The 26,349-nt window shown below is 38.4% G+C and overlaps 2 protein-coding genes across 2 annotated transcripts in view; both read left to right on the forward strand.

Moving 5' to 3' along the window:
* Positions 1-2,288: 2,288 nt before the first annotated feature.
* LOC121861216 (ubiquitin carboxyl-terminal hydrolase MINDY-3-like) lies at positions 2,289-12,314 on the forward strand. Its single transcript, XM_042358850.1, has 10 exons — positions 2,289-2,525; positions 4,939-5,072; positions 5,543-5,699; positions 5,820-5,955; positions 6,283-6,397; positions 6,833-6,986; positions 8,713-8,850; positions 9,483-9,642; positions 10,330-10,492; positions 10,714-12,314. Exons 1-10 carry the CDS (start codon positions 2,423-2,425, stop codon positions 10,855-10,857), a joined length of 1,404 nt encoding a protein of 467 aa, XP_042214784.1. The 5' UTR covers positions 2,289-2,422; the 3' UTR covers positions 10,858-12,314.
* A 3,972-nt stretch (positions 12,315-16,286) lies between these two features.
* Positions 16,287-26,349, forward strand: part of LOC121861217 (magnesium transporter NIPA2-like) — a 46,597-nt gene continuing 36,534 nt past the window's right edge. The window contains exon 1 of the mRNA XM_042358851.1: positions 16,287-16,457. The gene's annotated coding sequence lies outside the window, so the exon portion shown is untranslated. The remainder of the gene's footprint in view (positions 16,458-26,349) is intronic.

Below are 26,349 nucleotides of genomic sequence, written 5' to 3' on the forward strand. Positions count from 1 at the left end.
GTTGAGTTGCCCAAGGAGAGACCTGATAAGTCTTGCAGGAGACTGGGGCCAGGCCGCTGATATCGCCTCTTGAGAGCATCTCTAGAGCTGCTAATTTGTTGTCATCTGGAGGGTTGGCGATAACTTGATACTTTCCATGGCGACTTCTGTCAGCAAGGAACAGACCAGGGCGACGTACTTCTGTTTAGCTCGTCTGGGGCTGTTGAGCCGGTGAGAGCTGCATCCACATGTACTAGCCAGTCTTCAATGTTGCGATTGAAGATTGGAAGAGATATCCATTTCTCGTCCATCCTGTAAGTGCGTCACTCCGGGGTCACCACTTGTAGCGTAGTGTAGTCAAAATTCTCTTTCGTATGTGTAAATTTTCTCTTTCTTGGGCACACGTGTACAAAAAGGAGATCTCGCACTCAGGATAGAGGAGAGAAAGGAAACTCACAATAACGTTCTATTTACATATATTGTATGTACAGTGAAGTAAGATGCAGGGGAGTTGCTGTGTTAAGAACATAAGAAAATAAGGAGTCTGCAATAGGCCGGTTGGCCTGTGCATGGCAGCTCCTGTCGAGAGTTACTACCACTCTGTCATCCATGAACCTATCCAGCCTCCTTTTGAAACTTTCCAGCGTTCCAGCACTTACTACAAAGTTGCTAAGCTTGTTCCACTCGTCCACCACCCTATTTGTGAACCAGTTCCTTCCTATCTCCCTCCTAAACCTAAACTTATCCAACTTAAATCCGTTGTTCCGAGTCCTATCCTGCTCGGATATTATAAGAACTTTATCTATATCACCTTTATTGATTCCTTTCACCCACTTAAATACTTCTATCATATCTCCCCGCACTCTTCGTCTTTCTAGGGAATGCAAGTTTAGTTTCTTTAACCTATCTTGATAGGGAAGGTTTCTAAGTCCCGGAATCACTTTCGTCATTCTTCGCTGCACCGACTCTAGTGAATTGATATCCATTCTATAATAAGGGCACCAGAACTGAACCGCATAATCGAGGTGCGGCCTGACTAGCGCAAGATATAGTTGCAATAAGACCTCTGCACTCTTATTACTTACACTTCTAGATATAAAACCCAATACTCTGTTTGCCTTATTTCGAACATTAACGCACTGTTTTCTAGGCCGTAGGTCAGGGATTACAAGTCGGCTTGGGAGCGTGGAGTAGAACGACCTTCAGAGCGAGCGAGAACACCAAGATATGAGAGCTGAGGCTCTAAAGAGAACAAGAAGATGAAGGGCAAGGTAAGGTTAAGAAGTACAGAGGAACAATAATAGTAATTGGGCTTTCCACCTTGCGGAGTGCTGGTTTGTAGCTTAACCAGTAACCGACGTCCCGCAGTCCACCAGCGGCAAGAGAGGGTTAGGTAAGCTAAACTAAGCTAGAGTAAAGTGTGACCCCAGGGGAATTGATGTTTTAGGGTTTGGAGAAGAGGCATGGTGGGTATTTGTATGATTCTCCTTACTCAAGGTCCAGAGATGCAAGATGAAAGGCGCCACTGATTGGCTGAGGTGAGGGCAGTAACTGGCCAATCTGCGAGTGAATCGAGAGCAGAAACTGTGGTCAGGAACTCGCAACTGATTGCCTGAGAAGAGGACGGCAAGTGGTCAATTAGCGAACAGATCAGGAGCGGGGCCTGTGGTATAGAACTCGCTGCTGATTGGCTGAGGCGAAGACGGAAGATCAGTTGTAGGGGAGAGTGTCCACTACAGTACATTCCTAGGTGTACTGTTAACATATTAACCGAGGTGGGTCATCGCTTCGCTTGGCTGGTCACAGGTAAAATTGCACTATCTGGTATTTTGTGGGATTGCCATTGCTTAGCTAACCACTTCAACAATAACATTCCTTTATTCGTGGATTATTACATATATTTAAATTGATTATTGGTTATAAGAAATATATTTGTTTTACTGATCACCTAATTTCCAGTTTTGAATCTAAAAAAAAATAGGTAGTTGGAGGTTATATTACAGTAATTTGCAACGTAGAGTACTTCAATAGACGCTAGTTTCTTGTCTGGCTAGGTAAAGAGACAGTAGCGCCGATTACAGTGCACAAGGAAACATAATCTAACCAATACTAATCCAACATTTACATAGAACAAACAACCTATGAGCATTATAACACCGATTGCGATTTATAAACTAAAATATAAAAAATTCCCATTAACAATTAAATAAATATAATCATCACGGGATAATTTTAAGTGTTAGAAAAATTAAAAAAAAACAAAATTTATGTATCATGGATGTATTAATTTGCATATGACAGGTATGTGATAAAATGAACCGCATTGTTTACCTCAGTAGTGAGAGGGTCGGCTGGGTTGTGGCTGGTCACGACGAGACACCCCTTTGCTGTAGTCAATGAAAAACACTATTTATTGGGCCCTTAGACAAACTATTTATTTATAATGACGGAAGGCTCCACGCGTGGGTCTGCATCCATCCAAGAAGTATCACAGTTGGTGTGGGGACCAAACATCAGACCTGAGTTATTTGCTAGATGGTCACAAGGTGGGTTGACGGTTCTAACCTACACCCCCTCTACACAACCCTTAATAAACTTCAGTCTTTATATTCTCTCGTTTAATAATCAGTTTAGTTTACCAACTTTCTTTCTTAATGTTATTTTCTCAAAATCTGTGTCGATATGTGTGTTTTAAAGCTGATAAAGTTAAGCTGATGAGGTCATGTCTTCAAGCCTTTGTTGATCCCCTTATATAAGAAATAGCTGGTACGTGTTTTAAAGTTATGAAACCTAATGTTTCTGATATTTTGTGATGGTTATAGGTTAGTTAGGGTGAGGAAACTTGTAGTTACTTTATCATTGAAACTCTTATCTTTAACTTAAAAAAATTCCTGACTCATTATTTACCTCAGGTGATAAATCTTTTTGTTATCTGTTTGTATATTAACTATTGTAGTTTATGCCACACAACATGTAGTGTGACAGACTTCTTAGTTTGTGTAAATAATGATTTATTAAACCAATTAAGTCTATTGTTCAGGTCAATATCAACACACCAACAATGCCCAGTCATTTACTTCACTCTGAGAAAAACTTAATAATAAATAATTCCATAAATATTTCAATGTAAAACACAATCTGAAGAGACTGTAGTCAAATGGGTAATAGTTAACAACTTGTGCTATTATGAATTGGGCGAAATTTTTTTTACTGAGGAATTTTTTTCTTACCCTTTGCATGTCAATAAAAGTTGTGGAATTGCAAGTATTTTTTATGAGGAAATTTGGCACAATGTCGTCGCTGCCAAGTTTATAGTCAAACTGTTGATGTGCTGGCCAAGGAGAGATCCTAACACAAAAGAAACCTTCCCAGCCACCTTTCCATATGAACTGTTAATAACAAAATAACACCCTAACTAATTTACCTGACCTAACCTAAAACAATGCACTTCCATCCTGGGATAGCTATGTTCGATTAGGTTTGGTTGGTTGGTTGGTTTGTCTTATTAATAAATGGTAGATGATCACTGGCAAACCCTTCAGGTATGAAACGCTGTTCGGAACAAAATCACCAAATAAGTATTGGTTATATGAAAAGCACTGTAAAGCATTTCTGCCAGTTTTCTGCACGTATATAACGGAAGTGTTGATGTCTATTTAACATTTGTCTTTTAACACTGATATATATACAGGTGATAATGGTGGCACACTGTGGAGAGCAGTCCACTGAGGTCCGTGTTCATTTTGAAAAAGTCGGAAAAAACAAAAGTACAGGACGAAAATTACTTTAACTCTAAAGTTTAGTTGATATTCAAAAGCTAAGAAACAAGTTTTATTTTTTCTATAGAATTTTCCTCCTAAAGTGGCTCATCATAACACACTACTGCATTACCATCAAATTTTATTAGGTAATACTTAAGAATAAGGTTCTGGGTTACCCAACTACCTAATGAAAAATATCTATACTGGATAAAATTTTCTTTCCTCAAGAATAAAACAAATCAGGTGGAGGAATAGAACGTTTCCTTGATAATTTTCCCAAGTTTTTCTTGTAAACACCCGAACGAGGAGTGGTCTTAGCACTAATTTTAGAAAAAAATTTCTATAGAATAAAAAAGATTTCTTAACTCGTGAGATGGACAAAAATTGCACAAGGAATAAATTTTGCATATGAGTTTTTCTTTTCTCTTCGATCTGGAGGGAGGAGACACCGACTCCGTCAGCATTTTGGAATGTATCACTGTCTGCTGCTTCTGGCATGTTAACACCAACATAACATTCCGGAAGTACCAGTCTATAATTTATCATTTATAAAATGAAATAAACTAAACTGCCTACCTAAAGTACTATTTATCTTCTGTTTTAATATTTAAAATAAAATAAAAGTCCTTTCCATGAAAATAGATTCCTGTAGTATACATCTAATATTTTTTAATAAATTAATAAATTCATGCATTTAACTAAACTGAGTTATTACCAGACTTTTAAATGATGTGCTGAAGACACTGAGGGTAAAGGTGTAGAGAAGTGACAGTGTTGTTACAATTCCTAGAATTCTCTGATGGTATCTGACTAATAAGTTCATTTCACTGTACTGTATACGTATAAAGCAAATGTGGAAAAAGGAAGAAAACCAACATGAACATGAACGTAATGTTTAAAGTGTCTGTATGAAACATGTAGTGGATGTAAGCAAATATTTATCTAGTGTACCATACTGTACTTAGTTATCTCAAGTGATCATCTCACAGTCACCCCATAGCATGCCACATACATAATCCGGTCTTTTGTTAACTGACATCCCACATAGTAGAGACTGTTGACTGTGGCACTGTTTGTGTGTGTGGTATTATTCCATTTCGTCATCATGGTGAGTCAGTGCAAGTGGTGATGGTAAAAGGCCAAAACAGCAAAAGCAAACAAGTACTGTACTGCTGATAAAACTGAGGTGTCTTTTCAGGTTTTATCTTTAGTGAACATGAGAAAACGGCATTAATCCAAACAAGTGGAGGACCATGTGCTGTCATCGCCCCCGTGCAGGCCTTCCTCATCAAGAACCTTATTTCCAAGCACCAGTTTTCACAACTCAGGGAGGTAAGTTGGAGTCCCTTCTTAGATCATGGGAAGATAAAGTTCCCCAGCTTATTTTACCTGATGACTAAACACCCTCATGACACCTAGGAGGGGGGGGGGGGTTAAGGTAGACTAGGTTAGCTAATATTAGGGTACTGAATCATCAGGTGAAAAAAGCTGGGGTCTATTCTTCACATGATTCAAAGTTGGACTGATCAGTTTGACTAATGTGTGGTGGGCTAGTTCTAAATGCTCCTGGGAACAAACTTTCACCTGGGAAAAAATACAGTAACTTCTATTAATTTCATCACTCTGGATTAATATTTTGTTCTAATTTATATTATTTATGTCTCGTTACTTCGTGCTTATTTGGTTTCTCTTTGGGCTGACTAATTATACAACAATTTACTGCAAACCTTAATGTAAGTTCTTGGTTGTATTGTATCACGGTGTCTTACAGGATATTGATTCAGTCTATCGCTATGATCTAGGTTGACAGTAGAACAGTGGACCAGTACTTGGCCACGGCTCTGACGGAGATGTTGTGCCAGTGTAAACAGCCGCCTACTTTAGCCATGCACATGGGTGACAAGTCTAATTCTCCTACTCATGGCAGCGAGAGTAATGCTCCTCTCCAGAGAGATTACGGTGAGTACTGTGCCTTGAGATGCTGTTCTATGTTCTTATTGTCAAATTCTGAGTGACATTTTATATTTTATAATGACTTCTCTACCATAACTATGTTTCCCCTGCCCCCCCCCCTTACAGGTCCCTTTGAGGTAGCCTGTTTGGACGACCCCTTGCCACTGAATACTGACTGCACAGGCTCAAGTCCACAGGAGCCAGACCAGCCGCCACCTACACCAAGTGCCAAAGATTACAGTCTTTTTCATTCCAGTGTTAGGTGAGTCAGATAATCACAGACTTGGTAATTTTACAGCAACCTTGGTGAATAAGGTGATATTAGTGTTTGTTATTGCCCTGTGACTGGCCCAGATGACCTCCAATATTGGGAGGGAAAGAGATCACCTGAATATTCGGCCCCAGCTTAATTTTACCTCATGCTAACCTAACTTAATCCCCCCTATTTGTGAATAGTCAGGCCTGTAATTGCAAACAAAATACAGTATTGGGGAGATTATAGTCTTATCATAATAAAGTTAAATTAGAAATAACATCGATGCAAAATAAGGTAACTATCATCTACTTCTGTTTTCTATTTGACTTTCAGATTAAGGCAGTTTGAAAGTGCCCACTCATTGCAGAACCATTTAGAAACTCACCTGGATAAGTACAAAGCCAAGTATGGTGTTCTACTCTTCCTCTACTCTGTCATATTGACTAAGGTACAGTGTGTTGGTGCTTTACATGGCTTACCTGGTTGTCATTCTGAACTTCCTGCCAGCCAGATTGATCAATTTTGTTGCCGCCCGAGCTGTTTCAGACTGTTTCTTGAACGGGATATTCTGTAAAAGATAATAGGAAAACTTTTAATTTAGTTACTCATTTAATTTCTTGATCTCCATTCCCTCTCTGTCTCCCTCTCTTTGTGTCTGTCTCTCTATCTCTCCCTCTCTTTGTGTCTGTCTCTCTATCTCTCCCTCTCTTCCTTTATTTAATGAGTTACAGTGCTTAAGCCCTTTGATTGCCATCTCTTGAAGCCCTTAATGTGACCTCTACCTAAACAGTTGGTAGAAACCCATAATGTTACAGTGCCATTAGAATTACAGTTTGGAATAATCCGAATCATTTGGTATAATAAAACTTGTAAATGTTAACAGGGTGTGAAGACCGTGAGCGAGGAAATGGGAGACCTTGGCGAGAGCCTCATCGACGGCAGCCAAGGTCATGGGGGTCAGGGCCTTATTAACCTCCTCATCACTGGCCGAGCTTCGTCGTATGTGTGGGATGGACTCAAGGATGTCGGTGGCCTGAGTGAGTATTTTTACAAGTTGTGTTTCCACTTGATCAGGGAGAAAGTTATAATGAGAGAGAGATGTGTGATTAGTACAGTACAGAAGTATTACTTTTTTATTGTCAACCTGAAATATTGTGTATGCATACTGTACTAGTACAGGAAAGCCTCCCATAAAGACGGTTCTACTAACGACGATTCATATTTATGACCCTGGTTAATTTAGGACCCAATTCAATTTACACCATTATTTTTTTCATATTTACGACGAAAATATTATAACAAATTAAGTAAAATTACATTTTCATATAAATAATAACTAAATCCTGATATGTATAGTATTATACAAAAAACACGCTTTGTGCACGGAGGCTGCCGGGCTTGTGAGGGTGACGCCAGCATCGCTAGTATAAACAGTCGCAGCTGGCGGGCCTTTTGTTTTCATGCATCTGAACAGGAAAAGAAGAAAAAACATTCTCAGGTTTCTTACAGCATTATTTTGCGTCCCTATTCAACATGAGCAAGAGAGCAACATATGACAGTGCTGGTTCAAAAGCTAAAAGAAAGTGTATAAGCTTAGACGAGAAACTAGGTGTTAAAACGATATGAAAAAGATGAGAGGTCTGTGGATATTATATGGAGCAAGCAATGAACATGATATTATTTTCTGAAATGGATCCAACAGAATGAAGCATTAAAATTAGCAGGAACGTGAAAAATGCATATGACCTCTACATAAAGATGTATAATGAGAAAAGAAAGCGGCTGCGAAAGGTTCCTTCGACAACATTATTATTCAAAAGCCTGAACCACCAACTTTAGCTATACCATCAAATTCAGCATCATAAGCAGCTTCAGCAACTTCAGAGTTAATAACAGTTTCAGCAACAGCTATGATATCTTTATGGAAAGCTTCAGCTTCAGTGAGAGTTGAAGAAATCATCTGAGTAAAAACTCGCACAATATTCATTGGCTGTCCTTATGTTTTAGACTTTACCACCATTTGTTAGTAGAATTTTTGTTTTACATTAGTAAGTATTATTTAAAACATATATGAACAGTAATAAGTGTTGCTTTCATATTCTTATGTCCTAGAGAAATGTCGATGTTTTCACATACAGTATACTGTACTGTACTCACTTACATACGATGGCATTCCCAATCTATTTTGTTTTTTCTTTACCATTAATGGTTAGCTACTTCTATTGTTCCATTTATTAACATTAAATAACATTACTTAATACATACAGTACATATTCAATTTTTTTTTTCATTAATTTTACTAAAGCAACAACCAGGGTCTTATTTCTTCAGTTTCTTATGAAGAAATAGAACCATCGTCATTCGTCACGGGTGTTGTAAACATGAACGAAAATAATGCCGTCTCGTCTCCTCTTGTGCGATCTTACTATTATTGATTTATATTGTATAAGGTGAATTCATAAACAACATTTAAAGAATTATAGTTTGCATTTTTCATTAATTGTATTGTTTTGGGGAAAAGAGGGTAAAACGTCACACAAAAGTTATGGAAAGGTCACACTGGGGGACGCATCTCATTATTATTGCTTTATTTTAATGGTACATTAATTAATGATTCACCTTACACTGCAATACTGGAGGACACATTACCGTCGTTATTCGGGGCTTTACTGTACTTATGTGTGTGTCACTTAATTTATCAGACCTAAGCAGCCAGTGATGTGTCTCATTTGTGTGTTGTTTACTTTATGAATTGTTTTGTAGGTTTGATCGGCATCTTAAAACGACCGTCGGTGGGGTTCCTGACCCGCCTGGAACACCTACGGTACGTGCAGGTGGGCTGGTACCTCAAGAACCCCACCAATCCAGTCTGGGTTATTGCTTCAGAGACTCACCTCTCAGGTTTGTTCTTCATAACCAGTAATTTAAGGATGTGTTTTTATTTAATACACACAAGATGGCAGATGTTACCATACTGCCATTTAGAAGTTAACAGCAACATGACTAATTTCACAGTTGAATAATTTATGTGACTAACTTGATAACTGGGAAATATATTAAATCACGAAGAGTTTTGTTTTTGACAGATTAAGCTACATATTTAAAATGGGAATATTATGAAATCAATACCTAGAGCTACGAACCTTCCAAAACTGAGAAAAATGACATGTACGACTAAGCCAAGACATTATACAGTATACAGTACCGTACCCAAATATCAGTACTCAACAAGGATAAGATTTGAAGCCTTGGGGATTTTTGTCTTTCATATACTGTACGGCATGCCTTTTATTGTTAGTCAAGTCAACTAAAATAAATGGGAAATGTTTTTGTTCACTCTTTATGCAACAACAGTGACAGTCATTTGTTTCCCATAGCTTGACTCTTAAATGACAAATTTGTGATCCATTCCATAACCAGGTCACTTATCTTTAGGCCCCCTTATATTTTAATTAAGAGAGATACTGTTACTGTAACCTCCATTATTCTATTCCCATAAACAATTTTAGGTTTCCTTCACTTTAACCCGATAGTTCTGTTCGCGTGGTGCAAGAAGTTGGTCACCCCAGACTCGGAGGTTGAGCGAGCCAAGCAGGTCTTCAGCTGGTACGACACCGAGGGCAACCGTTTTATTCAAGGAGAAAAACTCAAGGAGGTGTTGGAGAAGCTTAATCTGTGCACTGATGATGACTTGTAAGTTACTCCAGTGTGGTGTGTTGGGTTAAAGTAGTATGGAGGTATTTAATGGTGTGGTGTGTTGGGTTAAAGCAGTATGGAGGTATCTATGCCATGGCCAATCGTTCTGTCATGACATAGAAACCTCCAGTGATATTTTCAAGAAGAAATAAGATGTGCCATTTGGAGCCATTACATAAGAGTACAAAAACACAATGTCCTTCTCTCACACAACTCAAGGTACTATAGTGTAGCTCCATCATGTAGCCAGGCAAGTTAGTGCTCATATAAATAATAACCACCTTATTTACTCTTGTTATATGAAAGGAAATTTCAATAATGTTTGTATATCCTGGTATGGTACACACACTCACAAAAGTATCTTTGAGAGGTGCAATAAATTTCAAAATGAACACTGCGGCTCCTGTTGCCTAGATCTAGTTATAAAAATCCTACGCATGTTGTCGTTTCGTCTAACACAGAATCGTAAAGATATTTTTTGGAGCGAGTGTAACAGAATGTGAAATTGCTCTTTGTGGGTTATCAAGCTATAGGAAGACTGCCCAGTACGGAGTAGACTGTGGCTAGCAAGTGATATAAGATTTATTTTATTTTGGGCTAGAATTTAGAAAACCTCCAAAGTAATAAAAATTAGACATATCCTTATGACACTTGTGCATTATAATTATGTTCTTTTGTTCCCAGCATCCAGTTCATGATGTTGGAGCTAGACCCAGACAACATGGGCGTCATCCTCTACCACAAATTCGTTGAAACCTTTTTCACTCCGGACCAATCGTATGCCCCGCCTGACACCTTTATTGTTTATCATTATAATGGGCTGGAATCCTCGTGCCCACTGAGTAAGGTAAGGATATGAAAACGTATCCTCATCAATGTTTTATGACCATTTTATGCACTTGCATGGGTTAACTGCGATTATATGCTGTGTCGTCTCTTGTCAGCCTGTTATGATGATGAGTAGAGTGCCAACTCTATTATAATAACTACTGTACAAACAGACTTAAAAGAAAAAAGAAAAATAAAGATCCTTTGTATAAACTGTCTGCTCTCTCTCTTTCTCTTCAGATTCAATATGCAGAAGGCTGCGTCACGCTACAGGAGAGTCATGTGGGCTTTTCTGCAAGTAATTCCGAGTTCCTAACCTGCCTTGCAACTAAATGGCCAAACCTCGACATACAATGGTCCAACTTCACGCCCTCACTCAACTAACAGCACTCATACTTCTTCATTCTCAGTATTCTTCTGCCATGTACCGAATCACAAATCCTTAATCAACGCTAGTAAATAACAGACAAGCGTAAAACAACATCCTCGACTTTGTTAAATATTATGAAAATACATGAGGTAGTTTGAGTTATCTGTCATGTAAATTTGGAGAAAAAAAAAAAACATTTGTTGAGTTGTAGTTTTTTTGGCAAGATTTTCCACAATAAAAGGAATTGTTCATTTACATTTGGGATTGATGTTGTAGTTTTACTTATGCTTAGAGGAATCAATAATTATTATATTTGTACATACATTCTCTCATTCCTGTGTTTGGTACCAGTGGATTGATCTCAAGTGAGGGTACCCGGACTACCCCTTATTGTACCGGTGAGTGAAATCATTTTACTTACCTATTAATGAAAACTTGGAGACTTTATTTCATGCAACCACACCAAGTAAAATAATTCTAACTTCACGTACAGTATGTACAGTTGTCTTATTCAGAATCTTGGTCTAGAATTTAGTAAACTAAATTCAGCCAATCTATGGATGGCTTTAAATGTGTGTGTATACATATATGTTTATGTACACATGCACGCACATCGTATACGCAGTATACTACTTAGTGTGGCTGTGGCAAATAATGTGATATTATATAAATGTGCCTACAATACTAAACAAATCTGAAAGCCATCGTCTGGACACTTAAAAACATATTTTGAACATTTTAGCTATTCAGTGATAGACAGTATTTGTTATGCACGTTTTTCTCTTCCCAGCAGTGCTGGATGTACGAGTATATGTTTTGAATACAATAGAACAAGACATTTCAAACGAGCCAAACTTGGTAATATGATTTATTATTATACAATACTGTACTGTACTTTGAAGATAATTTGTAATCTCAGGGTGTCAAGAATAAGTTAACTTGCTGTAACTTTTTATATATTTGCCATACTAAATGTGGAATGTCCACTTATGATCAAACTTGCAGCTGTGATGGAGATAGGGTTTATATATACATATATATCAGTGCTACGGTTAAGAAGGATACGAGATGACGGCAACCCTCGGGTGAGAAGGGTTAGCTTGGTCCTGGCCTTGATATGATGAGTGACTGACTCGGTGCACACCACAGCATAGAACACCCCACCAAACCTGCCTGGCTGTGGGATTGACCTCAAGCCTCCCAGATGGGAGTCCAGAATGCTACCAGCTAAGCTAAGGCACCCCAATAGCTTTTTCAAATGACGCTGCCATCCGTGTGATAGTCATAACTGCTTGCAACCTGTGAACCTGTTGCTTCCACATTGAACATTCAGTGTACTGCTATCCTCCTGTTACATATGGAAACCAAAGTGATTTTCTGGGAGTAAATCTTTAACAACTCTGTAGTTAATCTTCATCTAATTTGTCTGCCTCAATGTCTTCATCTACAAAATTAAAGAAATATACCTGGATTTGTGATTATCTTTTAGGTCACCTGTGTTAGATGTGTAAAATATTGTCTGATAAACATTGGTACATCAAAATATCTTGACAAATTTCTCTTTGACCTTTAACCCCTTCACTACAATTTTATTCAGCTCAGAGGGGGAACTCGCACACAAGGGGTTAATGTCGATCTAAGATGAGGTTAAAATTATAGTTGGTTGTGACAAAATGGAGTGACCAGTCTGATATAGTCAAAGACAACAGTCATGTCCTTGTTTTTTCCGATGATCACGTACAGTCACAGTAAAAAATTCTGTCGTCTCTCCTGACACTTCATGAACCCTGAGATTGAGACTTGTGAAACTGACGCAGTGAACAAATGCATTTCTTAGGTCACAAGCCTCAATCTCAAGGTTCATGAAGTGGCGAGAGCGACATGACTTTAAACTGTGAATGTACACCATGTTCAGTCATTACAACAACCCTCCAGCCTTTACTGTCTGTAGAGTTAATCTTGAATTGTGTGGGCTCTGAGTCCAGATGGTAACGTGAACCAAGAAGAGTTGTCAATTACTGGATCACTCACAGGATAAGATAAATGAGTGAGTAAGGCAGTCATGATTAGCCTTCATAGAGCTGGTTGATGCAGCTAAATTTGTACTGTAATAGGCATAAGAAAAAAAAATAATTATGAAGGGAAATGGTGACACATTAAGTTTATCTTCACATGAGTACAGAAACTCCTGTAGGACACACACAACCTTTCACCCACTAAAGTTGTCTCAGTATCTTGAGAAGTTCACAAGGTCCTACTTTTTGCTGGACTGTTACGTCTTCATGATAAGTTTATCTATTTTTGTGATCCATACATAACTCCTTCCTCACATTAACATTTCCTGAACCTTTTTCTACTTGTTTTACTGTCCTTGATGTGTAGGAGTGTAAAGATTAACACTATTTTTCTTTTAAGCTAAGGGTGGAAAGGTCATCCAAATTACCTTTCCTTGCCTTGTCTTCTTTACCACTGTCATCAACAATTTTCTCATCTCTCTTCTCACTCTACCTTCCTTCCCCCTTTCTCTCAAGAACTCTGTGCAAATTAGTAGCTTTACAGATTCCACGTACACAATCCCTCGTGTTTTTGGATTGCAGCCTAATAGATAAAAACAGGTGAGAGGTACAGTACAGTACAGTACAGTATCCCAATGCCTTCCTCAACCAGCAATAACGTACTTGAGAGGTTTGTGCTGTAACCAAATTAGCAACCTATGATTCATTTTACTGATTGCACCTGACAACAAAAATACTCGAGACTTCTAAAAATAAAACCTTCCCAGCTCTGATTTTGATAAAAGTCAGTTGGGTGGAAAAATGCTAACTGAGATGGATAAATCACGTGTAAATTATGGGGCATGCTCTGGAAGTAACCGCCCTCCTTATTTACTATAGACTACAGTATATCTATCTTGGTAATTAGTGAATGAAAAATTACTACCTGTATGTGTCAGTGGCCTATTGAAACCCTTTTGAAAAGAGCAGCAAGGACTCATCCAGCCACTTCAGATTGGGTAGGCTGTTGTTCTGGGATTTCTCACCAAATTATTTGATAAATCTCCCTATGTGCTACTACAGTACTAGTTTTGGTCCACACTATCATGCAGCATAAAGAGGTCACAGGCCTTTTAAATGTAGTGTTGGAGACGAACGTTAAAAATAAGTTACACAGTATTGCTGGATATGTTTCCCCATCTGGAGTACTGTCACCCCGTCTGGTCCCCGAGATATGCTAGAGACTGTCAGTTGGTTGAAAATGTTCAAAGGAGGGCCACCAGAATGGTGCCTGCACTTCGGCACCTCAGCTACCCTGAGAGATTGGAGCGCCTGAACTTGCCTAGCTTATACTACAGACGGGCAAGGGGCGACCTAATTGAGGTGTATAAGCATCTCAAGGGGCACTACTCAGTCGAGTGTCCTTACTTGGAGCTGGCGGACGCTCGCCCCACAAGGGGTCACAGCTCAAGATTGAAGAAGCCGCAAGTCCAGAAAACTGTGAGGACAAACTTTTTCTGAGTGAGGGTTGTGAACTCTTGGAACAATCTACCAGAAAGTGTTGTGACGGCACCGAGTGTGAGCTCTTTCAAGACCAGACTTGACCAGCACTGGAGCAGGTTCAGGTACATTCAGGAGCCGGTGCATGCCCAGTACTTGCCAACAGTGCGTAAACCGATCGCCCAAGCGGCTAATGAGCCGATCAGTGGTGAAGAGGATAAAAGTAAAGTAAAAGTAGAATCAGGAACATGAAGCAGAGCCCCCAGCTGACCAATAAGTTGACCCAGTCTACGGTGTCCATATTTCTGCCCCACTTAACCCCCACCACACCCAGCCCCGCACCCCCCAACTCACCTCTGGCACACACATCATCCTCTTCGAACATTTTAAGATTTATTATAATTTATTGGAATGATTAGTTAAGGAAATAAGGTGATGGCAAGACTGTTTACGGTGCGAAACAGAGAAAACGAACAAAAGACGAGGAGATGATGAGAAAACGGTAATAACAACACACTGAAATAACCAACCAAGGAGATAAGGAGACAGACATATAGCTAAAAGAGAAGATATAAATAATAGTAAAAACATTAACAGCAACAACCAAATATAAACATTATAAAGGCACGGATGTCCTCCCAAAAAATTATTTAATAAAAATTCCTTCCTCCACGTTTCTTTAAAAAAAAATAATTATATGTATTTCATTTTTCTTAGCAACAACAGTTAATTTTTTTTTACATTTTTTTATGTACACATCCAAAAATACGATAAATTGTCCTACATAATCATACATTTAGAGAACAAATTATACAACTTATGCCCATATTTAGTGTCAGGCGTTACTTAACCTCAACGGGTACACGTTCTGTGGTGGGTGATTCAAGGTAATAGTGATATAGTAATTAGTTACCTTATCTCTCACATATTAATGCACACAGATAAGACTCTCACTTAAAAATCAAGAGAATGAGATAATTCTTTATGGAGGAAAGCTGTCAGCATCCTAGTCACTAGTCACCAAACAAACACAGGGTCATATTTTCATTCCCGAAGAATCTTAAATTATTATTACCGTATATTTTAAGACGTGGGAATAAAGTCCTACTGAATGTTAGGTTCCAGTTTATAATTTAGGGCTCTTAAAAAAAATATCATGTTGTAAGTCATGAGGTATTTCCTTATTACATCGTCATTATATCCTTTACGTGTATTTGGGTTTAGTTAACGTCTCGTGGTGTTCTGGGAAGTGGAAGTGACTTAAAACAGGTTAGTGAATAATATGAGTAAACCCAAAAAAAAGTAGTTTATCTACGTCAAGATCCGCATTGTTGGCAAAGAACACTAATGATTGCTTAATATTTATTTTTATATGGTATGTTATGATGAAAGGTGGTTGTCTCTATGTCTTGCTTTTATATATTCAAGGGAGATGAAATACCAAGGAGGCTAGGAAGGAAACTTACTTTGTACTGGAGAGGGAGGAATGTTGAGGGTTATAGGGGACGTCACGTTATCATACACCGCCATGAACTGTATGTATGAGTGTGGCACGATAACTTCTCCCTTGTTATACGTCAATATAATCCTCACACTAATATCGAGATAAATATTCACCGATAAATTAACTTACTGTATAAATGTTAAAGGAAATATCTATGTAACTGGTATGTCAAGAACATGAGCGGTTATTTGAACTTATTTCACTTGGGATGAGTTACGTAATTTTGCATCGCGTCTAACATTAATGACCTCTACTTGTAATGAATCTTTGGTTATGTACTGTGTAAACATTTTCCATGGATATCAAAATACCTTAAAATACGTTTGGGGAAATTTAATGGGTTAAAAACAGAAAAATAAGCATTTATAAACGCGGTGGAATCCCTGCAGTGTGACGTCCTGGGGTGAGGTGGCGGCTGGCCAGGTAGGTGAGGATCCCACAGTCACTCAGTTACGTTCTGACTGTTGCACCGGGAGACTGTTACACCCGCGTCTAACTCCCATAGTGACTGGTGATTTAAACATTTGCATCACATCAAACATTACGTATCTAGTTATATTTGTGTTTCAACCTTAAAGAGAAAACTGTGGACTAAGTTAAGAGAAGTTTGAACCAGGTGAGTGTCGTGTCACCTTAATTATCATGTTGTAGATAACTGCCATGGAACGGATGTGTACATTAAATGCCCAGATAATATTACTTAACTGTTAACTGAAAATATCCAATTAATATAAAGTCTTAGTGTAATATAACCTCGTTTTCAGAGATAATAATTTACTCCTAATTAATTAAGCTAGAATATTGGAATCATGTTTAATTTACCTAATTTTAGTGTATCTTCTGTACAGATTTTTGTAGCTATAACCCTCGATTAATTATTAAACACATCAAATTAACGCAGTCTTCGTGGATATTTTTTCTTTTTATTTTGGAAATAAATTTTTTACACCTAATAAATAATCGGATCTAATTGCAGTCGAGTCTCAGTGTATTTTTTATGACATCTTATCCCACAGAAATTGACCCCAAGTTGGTAGTCAATGAACGTATCTAGTTAAGTCAGTCTCAGTGTAATTTTAATAACCATTTTGTGCACTAGATATGTTTCCTGAGTAATAAAGAAATTTATATAACTACGGTAGAATCTTAACGTTACTCTAATGTATTTGTTCTTTCTTCCCAAAGCGATTAGTGAGCGCATCTAATAGTCTCAAACTATAGTACAGTACATTGTATGAACATTGACCGCGCACACGATGTTTAGTTGGTCATAGTGCTTGTGTGGTGCAGTGAGACGCACGCAGGGTGACGTAAACAAAGAGATGTCATTAAGTTGAGATGGTTAGGTTAGGCTAATATGAGATGGTTAGGTTAGGCTAAGTTGAGATGGTTAGGTTAGGCTAAGTTGAGATGGTTAGGTTAAGCTAAGTTGAGATGGTTAGGTTAGGTCAAGGACCCTGTGTAAATACTTACAGCTGGTGGAAACATCAAGAAACTTGAGGTTTTCCCCTCGGGTGAGGTCACTCCAATAGTGTACAAATGTGTCATCAGAGCCGTCCCGGGGGGGGGGGGTGGAGTCATCAAATGAACATTTATTCAACTTAACCAAATGGATGGAAGTGTAAAGACGGTTGTGTTCAATGATTACTATAGGTACAGGTATGTTACATGACTTAAATAAAGAGAAGGAACACCAGTGATCGGTTCTAACACGTATTATAGCAGCTGAACACAACTCTGCTTTGGAGTGTTGGACATTTTCACGATATTGAGAAAGTCGAGTTGTTTTCAGAGCTTCGAGTACTCTGGGAACTCATTCCCATACAGGGGCGGATCCAGGGGGGTTCGAACCCCCCCATTTTATCAGAAAACTCCAATACATTTTCTTTAATGCGGTATTGTACTCAGGCGTTTTGGTACAGTAAAAATAATTACTACAGACGTCAGAAATTCTCCTAATATCAATTGTACATGGCCTCAAAATGCCCCAACCCCCCAGCTGGGTGTGCTCGCCATGTTCCCCCCCCTCCCCACCCACAACTTCTTGTACCCCCCTTTGATATTCCTGGATCCGCCCCTGCCATACAAACCAAAAATGCACTTCAGTCACAGTGGCATCAGTGGCTCCCCTCCCTCTTAAATATTGGTTGGGTTGGCTCATGACGGCTGCCGCATTTTTGGCTGACAAATTTATTCAGTACTCTGTTACCATAAGCCGGCCCTAAAAAAATGATAGCTGTAGCAAAGTCGTCAAAAGCCACCCTTAATTATCTTACCCGTGTGTCTCCTGTCCACCGCCACAAAGCTATATGTAATACGATGGCAGAGTTGTGTGAGTGACCGTAATAACCCCACACGCTACACCCCTCACCATGCTCCGCCCTACTCCAAAATCTATACACAAATTGCCTGACCAACCTACTGAGGGAAGACACAATATCACCCCGCTATACACGGAGACACTCGCATTTTATGTGAGTGTATATGTATTGTATATGCCTCTGTAAGCTGTAAATGTATATAATATAAATCTTACTCGTGTATATTAATCGTCAGAATATAAATTAGAGGCTCGCTTGTAGTTCTTCTTGTGAGAATTGGTTAAAAGTAAAGAATTGTGAGGTTGTAGGAATTAATTTTTAGATACAATGATTGATAATGGTGTCTCAATTGAGAGAGAGAGAGAGAGAGAGAGAGAGAGAGAGAGAGAGAGAGAGAGAGAGAGAGAGGCTAAAAGGATTCAAATGCCAAATGCGTCCTGACATCAAATTGAACCCGTGAACCCTTTGGTCTCAAGGGTTCACACATTAATTTCCGGAGCTGAGGTGGTATAACTGGTTCTGTTACTGGTGTTGTATTACTGAGAGCAACCACAGCGTCGCCTGGCACGCACGCACGCGCACACACACACTTATAGCCACGAATACAAATACAATATTGTGGACGTTTCAACGGTCTGTAAGCACCGTTAACGAAGCCACTAATACCAAGCAACATATAACTGTTTAAATAACTAGAATTAATATTCTCTAGGATTTTGAAAGAGAAGAGAGAGGGGAAGGGAGGGTAGTGAGGAACGGGGGAGACTGAATAAGACTTCTTTTGTAACCGCACCTCAACATGACCCCCCAAGCTGATTTAAAATGTTTTCATACGTATTATAAAAAAAAAGAGTGTATTTTGCATTTCCGCGGCCGTTGAAGAAGACTACGTATAGTGCCACCACACCACTATCAGGCGCCAACAGTGGAAGTCACGCAAACAATCGCGCAGATGGAATGTCACCACCTTTCGAGTATTTTGGTATAATTCTATACCTGTATATCATTTCGTTATATGTTTCCCTATTTATTGGTTCGGATTCGAGTTATATTTCGTCCGCTTTTATCTCTTAATTCCGGTTACGTTCAAATCTTAGGGCAATAATATTTTTACGCCGTGCTATTCTTTTGTTTTCGTTTAAGTTGACAAGTTAGGTGCAGTTTTATCTGATTATCTCTTCACTTAACCAGGAACATTCACCACACGAACATTTTTAGGAATCTAGGTCCAGATCTTCACCCGACTTGTATACAGAAGCCAACTCTGCTTGACACATTTTTACACTCTTCCCGCCAGAGGTACACTGAGGCATGACGTAGATAGCTAAGGAGATCAAGATATGACGTCGACACCATAATATATTTTTTTTTGTACATATTCAACACATTTAGCATCACTTTATACCTGAAGACTTTGTCCTTATTTTGAAGATGGAAAGTAATATACACCTCTTGGTCTGTATACAGGTGTTGATACATACATACAGAGAGATTTTGTAGATTCATTTCAATTCTATATTACGTTTTTCTTCATTTTTCTATAATTGCATTTTTTTAGTAACAATTCTTGGTAAATGATGACATATTGAGATATGTATGTCAAGATGGTGGTCAAGTGATAGCTCTGGTGAAAGGTGAGATGAGGTCAAGTGATAGCTCTGGTGAAGGTGAGATGAGGTCAAGTGATAGCTCTGGTGAAAGGTGAGATAAGGTCAAGTGATAGCTCTGGTGAAGGGTGAGATGAGGTCAAGTGATAGCTCTGGTGAAGGGTGAGATGAGGTCAAGTGATAGCTCTGGTGAAAGGTGAGATAAGGTCAAGTGATAGTTCTGGTGAGTCAAGTGATAGCTCTGGTGAAGGGTGAGATGAGGTCAAGTGATTGCTCTGGTGAAGGGTGAGATGAGGTCAAGTGATAGCTCTGGTGAAAGGTGAGATAAGGTCAAGTGATAGCTCTGGTGAAAGGCGAGATAAGGTCAAGTGATAGCTCTGGTGAAGGGGTGAGATGAGGTCAAGTGATAGCTCTGGTGAAGGATGAGATGGTGGTCAAGTGATAGCTCTGGTGAAGGGTGAGATGGTGGTCAAGTGATAGCTCTGGTGAAGGGTGAGGTGGTGGTCAAGTGATAGCTCTGGTGAAAGGTGAGATAAGGTCAAGTGATAGTTCTGGTGAAAGGTGAGATAAGGTCAAGTGATAGCTCTGGTGAAGGGTGAGATGAGGTCAAGTGATAGCTCTGGTGAAGGGTGAGATGAGGTCAAGTGATCGCTCTGGTGAAGGGTGGGATGAGGTCAAGTGATAGCTCTGGTGAAAGGTGAGATGAGGTCAAGTGATAGCTCTAGTGAGATGAGGTCTTGTGATAGCTGGTGAAGGTGGGATGAGGTCAAGTGATAGCTTTAGTGAGGTGAGGTCAAGTGATAGCTTTAGTGAGGTGAGGTCAAGTGATAGCTCTGGTGAAGGGTGGGATGAGGTCAAGTGATAGCTCTAACGAGATGAGGTTAAGTGATAGCTCTGGTGAAGAGTGAGATGAGGTCAAGTGATAGCTCTGGTGAAGGGTGGGATGAGGTCAAGTGATAGCTCTGGTGAAGGGTGGGATGAGGTCAAGTGATAGCTCTGGTGAAGGGTGGGATGAGGTCAAGTGATAGCTCTAGTGAGATGAGGTCAAGTTTCAGGTTTCAGACACTCACCACAAGAAAGTGATTTGGCTGCTTGCTTTCCCGTCTAATGACCGTCAGGGTACGTTGAGTCATCGTCCTCAAGGGGTTGTTATCATCCTCAAAGGGTTGTCATCGTAGTTAAGGAGTTAAGTCATAGTAGTCAAGGGATTAAGTCATAGTAGTCAAGGGGTTATTAAGTCGTCCTCAAGGGGTTAAGCCATCGTCCTCAAGGTGTTAAGTCATCGTCTTCAAGGGGTTGTTATCATCCTCAAGGGGTTAAGTCATGTGGTTAAGTCATGTGGTTGACAGTGTGGTAAAAGAGGTGTTGTAATTCAGATATAAATGACATTGACTGTAATAACTGTTTTAATCGAACGTGAATATATACTGTACCCGTTTATGTAATCACTGTTTCGTAATTATCTCGAATACAAAATATATACGAAGATAAATTGGAATATTCAACATAGATTATTCGGTAACTTAACATATCTCAATAATAATAATACAAATATAATAGTAAAAATAATAATAATACAAATAATAACTGATATTTTGAAATTTTGGGCTAGGGATAAGCACCAAAACCAACATGACAATATTTCCAGTCGGGTGTTCAGTATCAAGCGTTCCCAAGCGGTCCACCCATCCCAGCACTAACTAGACCCATCCATCGGTGCTCAATATCACCCATCAGGCGAGAAGTAATTAAGTAATGGGATTAAATCGGAGCCTTTGAAGTCGTTAATAATACTTATATTATTTCCTTACTACTTTGAATAATAATAGATTAATAACAATCGTCTCTATTATAGTAATTACCGAATGAGATACTATTTAAGCATTAGTCGTAGTGTTAATTTTTGTCTAGTAAAGCCAGTTCATTTTATTGCCATATATTTTGTATTAATTAAAGTTGTAAATTTCTAGTCTCAGCATGTAATCTAGAAGCTAATATTTTCTGGGAATGACTCTATTGTGAGTGTATGTTTTGTCATTGGGGGTAGTGGGAGGCTGCGTGATTAGCTGTTTGGCTAGACTGCAAGTTTAAGCGATGTTGCATGAATAAAGCTAAAGTAATATAGCATGACTAGGAGCTCAACAATGTTACCATGATTAATTCAAAACATGTCAACCTATCATGGTACTGAAGATGAAGTGTGTGACGCGTCATGGGAGAGCCACTACCATGAAGTATTATTGAGCTGATAACTTCATCCTCAAAAGCCCCAAGGCCACCAAGGGTATATGAACCAGCCTCAAGTTCTTCAAAGGCTCTTAGAATGAATACCTCGGGACTAAAGATGCACAAGTCTTCACATAATCCTTGACTAAGACCAAAATAACATCTACAAAATAAAAATTACACTGAGAATATCTAAACAACGTTCGTCCATTTAACATTAGTCAGTACAATACTCAAATCTTTACTTATAGAATCTTTTCAGAGATTTTGTACACATAATTACACACACAGCTATAATATTGCCTCCATACACATAGACATACATAACAAAAATACACACGTGCTGTTACATATATACATACATACATACATACATAAAAGGTATTACATAGACAAGGAAGCAGAAATAACGAAAGGTGTAGCGTAGCGTTTTTAGGGCTGGCTTTGATCGACGCTTTCATGTTATTAGATTACCACCAGCGGCGTCTCGTATGGCCTTGGTAACAGTGGGTACAGGAATATTGTCTGGTAACACTGGGTACAGGAGGGCGGGGATATTGTCAAGTTATGTAGTTTTAGCTGAAATTTATTTCATGTGGGGTACAGTTGTGAGGCGTTATTTTATGCTAATTATACTGAATTACGTACCAAGACACGAATGATTTTGCTTACACGCATACAGGCACGTACTCACACACACACACACACACACACACGAACTCCTCTGAAAACTTATCACATATGAATACATAGACATTAATGCTTATAAGTTATGTACACATCTAAATGTACACACACGCTTGAATACGTACATAATATATTTATTCATAGTTGTCCTTACATTCTAATATATATCACAATAATATAGTGTGGTTCTATTTTATAACAATTCAAAATTTAGATATACTTTTATTTAGATTATTACTAGTGAGTGAGTGAGTGAGTGGGTGAGATTGAGTGAGTGATTGAGTGAGTGGGTGAGATTGTGCGTAAGCGCGTAGGTGGGATTTCTTAGCACTTTCCTGCCACTTTCTCCTCAATGTCTTAGCACTTTCCTGTCACTTTCAACATTTGCATCACTAAAGTTCCAGATTATTCGTTGTAATGTATTAATAAACATTCAACAAGTCATAAATCATAAAAAAAAGTCGATATCCACCACAGAAAACACGTTTATAAATAATTCATTCCTCCATTGCGTGTCAGAAACCATACCACAGAAAAACCGACTTTCTATAGACGAGCGTTACTGTATTTCGTTAACATGATATTTATTGCGGGAGAAGTTGCTGTTATTTTTTGTTTTGATGACCTAATGACAAATAATAACATAATAACGTACGTAAGTGGACTTGATTAATGTATCGTTGGGTTATTAATGTGTAATTTCTATATTTATAATAATAACAGCCGTAATTAGCTCATGTAATTGGTTGGTGTGCTAGACCGGATCAAAGATTAAACACTCGGTTGGTATTAGGGTGGTTAATCTTCAGGTGAACTAAGGTGGGATGTCTATTCATGTGATCCCAGACCTCTAAAAGATCTGCGAATTTTGTCCGACATGTAAGTGCTGACATTTTACCATAAATCATATTATATAAAATTAATTACGTAGAAAATAGTTATTATCCTAATTTCTGGGAGTCGGTGAAATAAAACCACTTATTTAAATTGTCTTAAATTGACTGAAACATGTAGTTAGTAAGCATTTTACAATAGTATTTAGTGCAATGGACTGAAAGCTACACTTAAACTGGTTTTATATTGGTATATATATTTTACGGAACTAATACCTTAGAGTATTTATTTATAAATCGTATTGTTTATTGCCCCCCTCCCACACGTCAAACAATAATCATATACGAGACGTGATAATGATAAGCATTTGATATTTTAGTTGGCTACACTTGCTCGAATCGAACTGTTTACCGCTGTACACCTGCATTGCTTGTATAAATAGTAATATACATACTATATCAATGTAAACTTATACGGCAATTTTTACTGAATATATGATGGTAATGAAAACGGAAATACCAAATGACAACTGCGCCACGAACAGATAACGTAATGTATAGGTAATGGAGGGTATTTTTGGGGGGAGGGAGGGGGGGGGGTGATAGGGCTTATCTGATACTGTGCGTTACCTCAGCTTTTGCGTCATATTCTGGTGGTTCATCGGTGCCGAAGTCAAATACTTATCTAACCTTTGGACGAATGAAACCTTGAATCTGTAAAACTTTGGACTTAATAATCTAACCTAACCAAAGAACATTCGGATCGATGACCCTTCAAATCAGTGAACTTTTGAGCCCGAGGACAATCCGACAGGAAGAGCTTCATAACGTGATTTTTTATAACCTTCATTTGTTGTTTAGTGTACAAAGTGACTTACTAGACGAGCTTAAGCTTAGTTACTGAAGCTTAAACTACATTAAACATTTTACATCTGGAAGATTTTAGTTTTCAGATTTTTTTCTTCATTTATTTAGTTTATTCAACATCTTTTACGCGTGCTTAAAAACTTTGTTGATTAAGATTAGATATAAGTTAATAGAAATAACCTTAGAATTTCAGGGAAGCTTACGATTATTTTTCCCTGAATTCTGGGTATGTAGATGGCCTAGTTCTTAGTGTTTTCCTGTCACCTCCCTGTTTTGTTTAGTAAATTACTTGACAATTATTCTAACATTTGATTTGATTTTACTAATATAATAATCCTTTATTTTTAGTATTATTGATCTTAATAAAAAGTACAGAAAAGTGGGATAAAAGTTAGGCAATGTATAGGAAAAAAAATTTACTCTTCACCTCTTTAAGTAATAATAAAACAAAATAGAATAAAAATAAACAATTAATTTCTTTACATAAAAAATACAACTTTAATCGCAAGAGAATTAATTAACACAGGATTTTATGAAGCGAGAATATATATATTAGGAAATACCGTACTATATATTTCACCTTTCTGGCTAACGATTTCCTGTCGCCAGTCGCAGGTTAAAACTCCCGCTTGTTCCTTAACTAACGGACCAGCAAAACGAGACTTGTGACTTTGGGAAACATATTCACAGAGGCGAATATTTAAGATTACCGTCCTAACTGGTTCATTTAAAGCAGAAAAATAATAATAATAACGGATTATTTGAAGATTCGTTCCCCAGCTTATTTCACCTGAAGATTAACCACCCTAACGCCAACCTAACCTAACATAACATAATCTTAATCTAACTTAACCCAGCAAAAACTAATCTAGCGTAACCTAACCGAATCTGGATAGTGATGGGGAGATAACAATATCATACCCAAGGCCAAATATATATATAAATATAAGATAAAAAAAATCAGTATTCTTAACGTGCACAGTTGGATATTATGCGGGTTAGAGAGAGAGAGAGAGAGAGAGAGAGAGAGAGAGAGAGAGAGAGAGATATGACGCTTTAGCCAATATATACCTATACTTGGACTTTGACCTTTTGGGATCGACCATAGCTGTAAACGCTTTCATATCGACTACGGTAAACTGTGTGTGTGTGAGGTGCCGCCCTTCCTGTGTACACACTACCATCACCACCATTACAACTATTACTACCACCATCACAACCATCATTACAATTACTATACCACCACTATACTGTCTTCATCACTATACATCTATCATTACCACCACCACACCTACCTGTCACCATAACCACCATCTCCACTACCACAATTACCAACCACCACCACCAAGCCCACTACAACAACTATCAACCACCACCATCATCCCTACTACCACAACTACCCGCAACCACCACCGACGCAACTATAGTATTCACCCGCACTAAATATTCACCCTTTTTCGATACCCGTGTCAATGGTCGCGTGATCATAAGCTTCACTATTTGCTATAATTTTTACAAAGTTAGAAAAGATATATTTGATTTTTTTTAAGATTTTTTCCCTAAACGAATTAATACCGAGTTTATCACCGTAAGGCTAGGAACCCGTGTACGTACATGCGTAATGCGTATGCGTATTCACTGCTCCAATATGTCCGTCAACTGTGATGCGTGGAAGTTCTTTTGACGGCAAAGATTCATCTGGTGTGGAACTCTGTGTGCAGTAGGTTAGTACGTACAATACAGGGGGAACCACTTAACGAAGTGCTTGGGAACATGAAACTGTTCTTTTTGAAAGGGATATATTTGAAGAACTATTTATAGAGAGGTTCCAATGTAATTTGTTTAATGTTCACTAATTATGCTATATGCACAAAACAGTTATTATTAAGCTGGTCAACTCTGTAGTCTTAGTTCAATTACCTTCTCCAGAATCTCATCTGATATGACATTGCATGGCATAGTGATGA

This window comes from Homarus americanus, unplaced genomic scaffold (assembly GCF_018991925.1).
Source record: "Homarus americanus isolate GMGI-L3 unplaced genomic scaffold, GMGI_Hamer_2.0 scaffold21314, whole genome shotgun sequence".
Taxonomy (NCBI): domain Eukaryota; kingdom Metazoa; phylum Arthropoda; class Malacostraca; order Decapoda; family Nephropidae; genus Homarus; species Homarus americanus.